The sequence below is a fragment of the Dasypus novemcinctus genome, chromosome 20 (assembly GCF_030445035.2).
Source record: "Dasypus novemcinctus isolate mDasNov1 chromosome 20, mDasNov1.1.hap2, whole genome shotgun sequence".
In the NCBI taxonomy this organism is placed as follows: Eukaryota; Metazoa; Chordata; class Mammalia; order Cingulata; family Dasypodidae; genus Dasypus; species Dasypus novemcinctus.
Window position 1 is genome coordinate 22,472,377 of NC_080692.1, and position 10,375 is coordinate 22,482,751.

At 49.0% G+C, this 10,375-nt stretch overlaps 1 protein-coding gene across 1 annotated transcript; it reads right to left on the reverse strand.

The window, feature by feature from the left end:
• Window positions 1-2,829: 2,829 nt before the first annotated feature.
• Window positions 2,830-9,912, reverse strand: FGF23 (fibroblast growth factor 23). The gene is made up of 3 exons (XM_004459033.3): window positions 9,599-9,912; window positions 4,615-4,718; window positions 2,830-3,270 (listed from the first exon to the last, which is right to left on the reverse strand). Exons 1-3 carry the CDS (start codon window positions 9,798-9,800, stop codon window positions 2,830-2,832), a joined length of 747 nt encoding a protein of 248 aa, XP_004459090.1. The 5' UTR covers window positions 9,801-9,912.
• Between the last annotated feature and the right edge of the window lie 463 nt (window positions 9,913-10,375).

Here is a 10,375-nt window from a genome sequence, read left to right on the forward strand (position 1 = left end):
CTTTTAAAACAATAATCTTCCTTTAATAAATCTGTTTTAGGTGACCAAAGATATAGTGCATTTTGACCTGTGTCCCCCCGGTATTTTTCCTAAGGTTATCCATCACCCTTCTCTAAAATGGAGGATTTTCATGTTGAAACTCTCACAAGGGACATAATCAAACAAAGATTCCTTTTGTAGACTGTCAGAAGGTCATTTGAACAACAAAGAGTGGAATCCCAACCAGAGTTCTTTTAAATTACCTGTTAAAAGGGAAAAGTTGATGGCTCAAATCAGGTAAATGAAAAACTATAGGCTTGAGCTGCAGTGAATTTAAATGTGTAAACGGCCTCTTTCTTTCCTATGTTTTGATGGCATGGCCAGGTGGAGATTAAAGAAGGTATTCTGGTGTCAAAAATCTCAAGGAGAAGGCACCTGGATCATTATCTTGGTGCCCTGCTATAAAAAGTCCCACAGGGGAAGAGCACAGAGAATGTGCTAAGTATATAACATCGTGCATCAATATTCATGTAGTTGTGTCCACATGTATTTTTTTCAAATAAAAAAAGTCTCTATTTAATGGAAACACTTTAGGGCTAGAGGGATCAGATATTCAATATTGGCAAGATGTCCTTGTTTTTAACAATTCTGTCCTGATGAATCAAATGTGTTGAGTTTACTTATGAATGGGGAAAAACTCTGACTAGTTTAATACTCTGATAACCTTTTTCGAGTCTGCTTTCTCTGGATTTTCCCAATGCTCCCTTCCCCCTAATCCCTTTTATTCTCATTTTCTGACATTTTTATATAGTAATAAAGAAAAGAGAAGCTAACAGAAGCTGAAAGAAATTTAATTTTCCTTTTAAAAATTAGAAGAAAGATAAAAGGCGAGGTTACATTTTTATAAATATCTATAAATATAGAGTGACAGGCAAAATCTTCCTAATAAATAAATAAATATTGCCACATGCTAAGAGACATAGGAAATGGTGGGGGCTGCCTCGGCTCTGCCAAAGCAGAAACTGTTGGTGTGGCACAGTTTGTGAGATTGCAACTGGTTTTCTACCCAAGTCCTTTTGGGATTTTCCATCTAGTTATCAGCACTGGGGAGCCTCCAATAGCTGCAACACAGGATCATACCTCCCATGAGAAATGAAAACTATAAAGACTTTTTTTTGCCATGCACTGCTATATGGGATTATATAGAGTTTTAGTGTCTCAGAATAGGAGTTGGTCCCTCAAGTTCAGCCTAAAAACGCCAGCTACAAGCAGTTGTCCAATATTTCCATAGCAAGAAAGAAGAATTAATCCATTTCTAAGGCTGGGTCCATGAAGTAAAGAGACACTGGGAATAAAGCATTTTAAAAATGTACTTGCTTGTTAGATTCCGCTCTTTAGGTGGCCGTTTCAATAGAGGTAGGAGAATGGGGTCCCCTCGTAAGTCAGGGCTAGGATGGGAGCTGAGCATCAGACACTCTTCCTGTGCTCTCCAGCCTTTGGCAAGGGCGGTGTCCTTTTCCTCCGGGTGGCACTGGGGCTCCTGGGACTGTAGCCATCTTCACGAAAGGCCACAGGGGGCTGAGACCCAGAAGCGTCAGCCTAGCAGTGTCTGAACTAACCACACAGCCACTGCCACAGAGCAGTCGCGAGCTCATCCGTCCACAGCACTGAGGGTTGTTTTCATAACTCCTGCACTGGGTCCTCTGGTGCCTGAATTTCTTTCCCCTGAGCTCTTGAGGCCACTTCGTTTAGAAAAAAGGGACAGAATGTGCCAGGCCACAGAAAAGCTAGCCCAGCCAGTCCCATTGCCTCAAAGTCTCCCTTCTCTGTAACAATAACTTTTTTTTGGTAATTCACCCAGCATGGATGGCTACTCAGCCTGGAAGCACAGGCCTCATTAAATGTCTCTTAGTCCGTTTGAATTTATTTCCCTCTTGCAAAACAAACCCTAGCAAGGTAGATTCCCATGAGCCAGTATTAAAGCTTTTCCTCAGACCACAGTCGCTAAAGCCAGGAGACCAGGCACTCTGAGAGCCATGTGGGGACGGAGTAGGGGCCATCTCAGCCCTGTGCCTCTGGCTGCTAGAGGCAGAGAGCGAGCAAGGGGTGCCCGCCCTGCCCAGGGAGGTTGATTTTTGCCCTGATCCACTGAGCATCCCTATTTCAGTTTTAAGATTTACTCCCCCTCTCCCCCATTGTTTGTGCTCTGCTGCCAGCTCATCTTTTTAGGAGGCACTGGGATCCGAACTGGGAACTCCCATGTAGCAGGCAGGCGCCCAACTGCGGGAAGCACCTCCACACAGCCCCCAACGCAGTTTCCGTTTTGACCAGGCCACCGCCCATCTTTCTGACACCTCTTCCCCAGAGATGCACAAGGAAGAACAAAGGCTGAAAATGAAGATATTCACCAGCCTGCCCAGTTCACCCCTGCATACCCTCGGTCAAGGTCTGCAAACTCAGATGCCAATGGATCCGGGCAGAAAACATTAATGCATGAGCAAGATGTTTGCACTGCCCCCTCCCCACACAAGAGAGGCGTGGGGACGAGAAATACAGAAAGAAAAAAAAAAAAAGTCCTTCTTTCCCTTCAGTGGAGAGGAAGTTTCTAGTGTCCCTGTGGGGGCTGCCTTTTCGGAAAGGGGGTATATGTGAGGGAGGAAGGCGCGAAACCCCAGGGCTCAGGCCCGAAGGCTGGCGCTCGGGGGACCTCCGGGGGAAGGGAAGGGGAGAAGCAGCTAGTCTGCACACGTGCCCGCCACCCCCGGCTTCCTCGGAGCGCCACGGGAGCGGGTCCCTGCGCCGCCGGGTGCGCTGGGGCAGGCCGGGTGGAAAGGCTCCCTCCGGCCTGGCCTAGCTGAGCTGCGGGCCGGGGCGGCACCGCTCCCCGCCCGCGCCCGCGGCCCGCGCGTGGGGCCGGCGGCCGAGGACCACGCGCAGGGGGTCGCTGGCCACCGCGCCGTCGTCCTCGTCGCTCGGCAGCTCCTGGGAGCAGGAGGCGGGGGCCGGGGTCAGCCGGAGCCGGGGCTTGAGCACCCTCAGCGGGTCGGGGTCCGCGTGGTCCTGGGCGCTGCGCGTGTGCCGCCGCGGCCGCGGGGTGCTGAAGCGCATCAGCGGGATCTCGTTCCTGCGGGACAGGAACTGGGAGTAGGGCGGCGGGTTGGAGCCCGGCTGGAAGGCCCGCTTGGCCCGCCCCAGGCTGACGAGGAAGTGGTGCTGCGGCGAGTGGTAGACGTCGTAGCCGTTCTCCAGCGTGCGCTGGCGGAACCTGCAGCTGTCCGGGGTGAAGTCGTGCTGCCGAGGGCGAGCGCGAAGCAGGTCAGGGCGCGCCCGCGCGGAGCCCCTCCCCGGGCAGCCCCGAGCCCCCCGGGGGGAGCGCTTCCCGGCGTTGCCGGCGTCGGCGCCCTCCTCACAGCTCCACCAGGGGGTACCGTGTCACCTCGTGGAACAGCGGGCGACAGGGATCCGCGCTGTCCCGGTGGCCCCAGGCCTGGACACAGCTGTTCCGCCTTTCAGGGAGCGGCGATCGCCAGGGCCCACGGCCCGCTGCCCAGAGAACCAGCTAGCCCCCTGTGTTCAGTTTCTGAGGGGAGAGCTAACTAAAATGCAACATTGTCCTTCCCTCTCTCCACCGTTTTGAAACCCTCTTCTGGCTGAAAGTTGGTTTAGGGTCCTCTCCTTGCCTGGAGAAATGAAATGGCAGGGAGGGTTGGGTCGAAATGAGGGTGCTCCCAGCAAAGTTTAGTTTGGGGTATAGGGACATGAACGGGGACAAGAGATGACCTGGGATTGTGTCCTCACTCTGCTGCCACTAACTAGTACTGGGTTTTACTGAATATCGACTAGGGCCTTTACGTATTATCTCGTTTAATCTTCACACTCCACGTTGTGGGTGTTTTGCAGATGAGAACTACAGGTCTCTGTGTATACATTTGTTCAACAGATATTGAGGACCTACTCTGGCCCAGAAATGGCTCCAGGTGCTGGGACACAGCAGTGAGCGAAACAGAAAGTCCCTGCTCTTGCAGAATTTCTAGCAGGTATGCTTGTAGCCTCCTAAGACAGTCCTGCTGTTCACGATCTCAAAAGGCTTGGGCATATGTCTGCAATCTTTCATTTGAGAAATCCTTTTGCTTATAAATCAGACCAGCCAGCCCCCATACCTGGCACTGAGATCACTGGAGATCTTCAAACTGGAGGGAACTCCCAGCTCACATGGTCCACCCCACTTCGCTTTTTCCAAGCAAGGACACTGAAGTCCAGAGCCCTGAGGCTACTTGTCTAAGGTCACAGGAACAGAATCAAGAAGACCCCATGGCTTCTCATCCGTTTTAATGGACTTTACTCAACAACTTGAAGAAGTCCCTAAAGTGACTTGAGGATCTCCTACTACTACACACAGAATTCTGTCCTAGATACAAAAATGGGAACCAGCAGATTAGAAGGTCTAGAACCAGACTGCCTAGGTTCAAACCCTAGCTGTATAAATCTGAGCATTTAACAATGTGAATAACATACATGATGAAAACAGATCACCAGGGTCCAGGTAAATGGAATCTTTAAACTGTAAAAGTCTATGTCTTGTAAAAGAAATTAGGTAATTGTTGGCAAATGGTGACCAACACAAAAAGGACTCACCGATCCAAAAATGTTGCCTCTGAAATCCATACAGAGGTACCTCCTGCTCATCACACCTGTTATCACCACAAAGCCAGCATCTTCAGAGCTGATCATCAGGGCACCTAGGGAGAAAATTATTCCCATCAAAAAACTTTCTGCACATCCAATTCCCACCTTCAGGCTCTTCTGGAAAACCCACCTTGGTGAAACTTCCCTGGGTTGAGGGATGGTGATGACTTCATGTAACTCTGCCCTTGAACTTGTGCAATCAGCTTCATTTCCCGTGACTCCCACCCCTCCCATGTGCCTCCTGCTTCATCCTCTTGCTTATAGGGTTGGAATGACATGGGTCGGAGGGAATGAGGGTGAGAAGGAGGGAAGAAGGGAAAGGAAGAGGGCCAAAGAGAAAATATTAATTTGCTTCAAATGTAGCCAAGGGTTAGTCTTCAGGGAAGCTTCTGGAAAGGGGTGAGGGGGATGGGATGGGAGGTGCAGAGGACACTGAAGTTACTCCAAAATGGAGCCTGCCTGGGTCTCTCAAGCATGGGGCTGATTTTGTGCTAAGCCCTGAGAGAAACATAAAGAACATGTAAGAAATGTTTTCTGTTCTGACGAATTTTCCGTCTAATTGGGGAAAAAATTACTCTTAATACCTGCTTTTGAGTATTTGCTCTCCAGATACTTTACCCATTTTAAGTTCTCAAAACAACTGCTATACCATCAATATTAATCATAGTAAGCAGTGGTAGCACCAATTTAAGTGCTAAGGAAACTAAGGCAGGATTCGAACTCAGGTCAGAAACACATCTTTTTCCCACTGTCCCAACAGAAATCATTGCAACTTGAGAAGGCGAAATCCAGCGCCAAAATAGATACTGTAGGCCATTAGGATGCCAAGTCATGGCACCTCTGAACTGGTCAGAGGACAGGTACTGAGTCAGGAACCAGGGAGCTTGACTCCTGATCTCAGTTCTGCCACTTACTAGCCTCTGGCAAGTCATTTCTCTAACTTCAGTTTCCTCAACTGTGAAATGAGGATAACTACCATCCTGCCAATGAGAAGGAAATGATAAAAAAAAAATGAATTTAAAAAATACAATTAAAATTGATGGGGGTGGGGGCTGGAGAGTGGGATATATGGGAACCTCATGTTTTTTAACGTAACATTTTCTGTGATCTAATAAACTTGAAAAAAGATAATGAAAAAATAAAATTTTAAAAAATTAAAAAAAGAGAAGGAAATGAGCTAATGGCTATAAAAGTGACCTGAGGGGAGCAGATGTAGCTCAAGTGGTTGAGCACCTGCTTCCCATATATGAGGTCCTGGGTTCGATCCCCAGTACCTCCTAGGAAAAAAGTGACCTGAAAGCAGTTGAGCAAATGGAAGACTTTATGCATTATTTTGTGCATAAACCTGCTGTTTATGCCCACCCCATACCTCGACTGTCATGCCGGCCCAAAGCTTGGGCTTGGTGTGACCAGTGTGTGAGGTCCACGTGCTCATGGCTTCCAGGGTCAGTCCCAAGAGGAATTAGCCTGCAGAGGAGCTGAGCAGCTTTGTGGAGGCTGCACCAATTCTTGAATCAAACTAAGATAAGCCAGTGTGAAAGAACATTCAAAGGAGGCAGATTTCCTTCCCTTTGCCGTTTCAGAAGGCGTGTTCTCACAGTTTCTGTAGATTTGAGGGCAGAATTTAGCATTCTGGCTGCTGGAGCCACGACCTGTTGGAGCTGGCCAGCCTCAGCGGACACTGCTTTCCATGGAGAGGTGTCTCCATGCATGTGGCCTTGGTTGCCCTACGTCGTCGGCTCCCTGTGCAACCTTGAGCTGCTTAAGTTCTTTAAACCTTTGTTTTCTCATGTGTAAAACGGGAGTGAGGGAAGTGGATGTGGCTCAAGTGATAGAGCTTCCGCCTACCATGTGGTAGGACCTGGGTTTGAAACCCAGGGCCTCTTGGTGAAAAAGAACAGAAAGCATGCCCACGTGGGGAGCCCGTGCCCCGTGCAAGCGAGTCATGCAGCAAGATGATGACGCATTGAAAGAGAGGCAAGGGGAGAGTCAAAGTGAAGCACAGCAGAAACCAGGAACTGAGGTGGTGCAATTGACAGGGAACCTCTTTCCCCATCAGAAATCTGGTGAATCCTAGAGGAGAGAAAATGAGAAGAGAAGACAAAGCAGACAGCAAAAATAGCAGGGCGGGAGAAGGGAAAATAAATGAATTTTTAAAAAACAAAGACAGGAGTGGTAGAAACATTTACTTCATAAGGATGTAATGAGCATTTTATCCACTATAAAGTGCCTTCTAAGGGCTTGTAATTGTCACTATTATTACCACTATTATTACCTTTAACCCCTGCTGTGAAAGTAGTAAATTATCTGCTCAGTTCTATTCTCATAGCCAATAAGTGATAAAGAAGGTGATAGATGAAAAACTTTATGGGCCCCTCAAAAGAAAGATAATATTAAGAAGAAGGGTCAGGGGAGTGGATATGGCTCAGGGGTTGAGTGCCAGGTTCAATACCCAACCCTGGTACGTCCAAAAGAAAGAAAAAAGGATCAAGAGCTTCAGGTAGAGAAAGTTCCCGTGGGGAGCTGGGGGAGGTGAGAATGTGGAATCTGGGGAGTGACGTGAATCAGGTGTAGAAGCTTCTCTGTTCTTGTCTTTTCACAAAGTGGGCAGAATGGGGAGTGGACGCATGGCCTTGTTCTTGTTGGAGCAGAAGGCACGGACACTGGATGGGCTCCTGACGCCGGTGCTTGGGAGTCCCAAGGGAAGTTCTAGAAGCGCCTAGACAGATATTGTCATCTGGTCGATGACCACTAGCCCAGGTGGATGGGGACTGAACTATTACTCAAGAATTTACTAATGTAAAAGCATCGGCTGAACCAGATTTCCCTGAAAATGTCTAATTAACCACACCGCTTCAGCAGCGTTTGCACTGTTTTAAGTCATCCCTGAGTCATTACAAATCCTTCACCAGCCTCCTAAGCAGTTAACGCTACTTATATATGTTTCCTTTTTGGGCCACTTTTTATCTTAGTGTATAATTTTTTGTTTTGGGTAACACACTTGATAAATTTAAATAGTACTAAAGATTACATCTTCTAGGGAAAGTGAGTCTCCTTCCTTCACCCTCACCCCCCCACCCCCCAGCCAGAGCTCCCCTTCCTCGGTTTAGCATGCATCTTTCCAGAGACACGATGCTTATTTTATGTCTATGTCTGACAGAAGGAAATCACATGTCTATCAGAAAAGTCTGAAATCAGTTCCTTTTGCTTCTGCTCATTTTAATTCACTCTGGCTAGTACCCAGTGCCTGGCTGGGCCTGACACCAGGTGGGTTTTGGAGGGGAAAAGTGCTACAGTCGAGACTGCTCACCGAGCAGCTGAGCGCCACACACTGCACACTGGTCTACCCTGCTCCGCGGCTGGCCCGCTCTACTCTTCTGCTGGCTAAGGATGGCACATTTTTGGGGGATCCTTGCAGCAAAGGGATTCCAGGATTCCAGGCAAACTTTTAAGCATTCTCTAGTTGTATGCAATCTACAGGAATCAAAAATAATTCACCGTAATCCACTATCCAGCATTTAAAACCACATATTATCTTGCAGTAGAAGGACAGCTGCAAAAATTGTATTTCCTGAAAGTCTGATAAGGAACTGGGAGACACTAAGAGGTGGCAGGCTGTGAGGTGCTGGAAGGCAGGGCTGGATCTTCTTTTGTAGCCACAAAACTCTGCATAGTGGTGGATCCCTGGTGGGTTCTATTAAATATCCATTGGGTAAAACGAACAACACTTTGAATACATCAATGTGTCCAGACTGATTTCAGATTTTTGCTATTAGACTCAAACTTGGTAACCTGAATCCCACGATATCCCCTTAAGTTCCGGAGCTCATTTGGTATTTGGAGAGACCTTTTCTCCCTCTCCCTATCTCCTATAAACCATGAGCTTTTGAAGTGTGTAAAGCTTGCTCCCAGACTAAGGACCTTCGATTCCAGGGGAATGAATGCCGTACACACAGCAAGCCCACAGCACAATTATTGATTAACTTATTACAATAATGAGCAAATCATAATTTCTATCAGAAGTTTTCTTTGATTAAACAGAGACTGTGATTGCTCCTTCGTTGCTTTCGTTTGCTCTATATTGAATTGGTTTGCATTTTTCTGGATGCTTAGAGTAATTTTTACATGTTCTAAAATAGAAACCCCATCTTTTTCAACATCTATCCCCCACTCCCACCCATTATGCCTGACATAGGTGCACACACAGAGGCCCTCATTTGAAGGTAGCTAATTGGTCGACTATTGAGGATTGTGACTCGATGTTTCTACAAACTAATCTCTCTAAACAGTACAGTCATCTGATGTGACCAATGAGTTCTGAACCAGTTCAACTTGATACTGATTTTTGTGCCACAGAGAAGAAGCACCAACTCACCAAACTAGGCACCTCTGAAGCACCTGTGCAGCCTGTGGGCATTCTGTCCTTGGTACCTTTTTCCTGAGACTTTTTCGAAGGCCAGTCACTAGAAGCTCAGAGTTGGAAAGAGCCTCTGAATCCGACGATGCCAATCCTTGATCTGACACAGGAATCTTCTTTACCGCCCCCCTCCCCCCCCCGCCCCCCCCCCACACTATTCCAGCCCAAAATTCCTGAGCTGCAACTCAGCACGCGTCCAGCTCCCTGCCTCAGTTTCCTCTTAGCCTCCTCGCCTTCCCTTCTGCAGGGTCTGTGGCTGTTTGGACAGGCACAGGAAAAGGGGCTCCCACTGTGGGAAGAGGGGTGTAGTTAAGACCGAAACTGTTCCTCTTTGGAGAAAGCAGTAAACGCTCGTGAGGGAGGTGGCCGAAACTTTCCCCAAGGGTTAAAAAAACCCACAAAATAAGCGGCTTCTGGACAGGAAGCTGCGTTAGCCCCGTGCTCCAGCCCGCGGCCTCCCCTTGCAGGGGCATGGGCCTGAGAGCCCCCCGCGCTCCCGCCGAAGCCCCTACTCACTGTAGATGGTCTGCTGGGGCGTGCCGTCCACGTGGCCGTCCTTGTGGATCTGCAGGTGGTAGCTGTTCCTGGCCGTGGCCGTGTACAGGTGGGTCAGGCCGCCCCAGCCGGAGCCGAGCAGCGGGGAGGCGTCGGGGTGGGCTCTGGGCAGGCACACGCTGCCCAGCGCACAGACCAGGAGCCTGAGGCGGGCCCCCGACATTGCACCGCCCTGAGTGGCTGGGCCCGAGTTTGCAACCTGACACTCCCTCCCTGACTCCAGAGGCCGGTTCCTCCCGGGCCCTTTCCTCTTCTTCCTGAGGGCTATCTGGAGAGAAGCTCCTAGGCTGGGTGCCCTCCTTTTCCCCCTTGGACTTTTAAAGGGTAGCGGTGTGACATCAAACAGGAAAAACTCCACTGTTCACATCCTCTGTGTTGTAATCAGCCCATTTAAAGGGAGGACAGAGCTCTCGAGGCTCACGGAAAGCACGTCGGTTCCAGACATGCACATGCACACACCCCCCTCAATTTCAAGCCAACGCTCCAAAAAGTGAATGTGTGGGCAAAAAGTTATCTGCAGCTCTGGGTTGTCTGTTGACCTGTCCCACTTCCACCAGGAAATGCGAAGGCAGCCAGCGGTTCCGAAAAAAATCCAGCTTCAGTCATGCAGTCAACTGGCTCCTATGCAATTAATCTCCCATTGAGTCTACTCATTTTGGTTTTTCTTTATCCTTTTAGTTCCCATCAGCAGGTAAGTGTCCAGTGCCTCCTCTGAGCACAGCCCGCGGTGGGTATTTT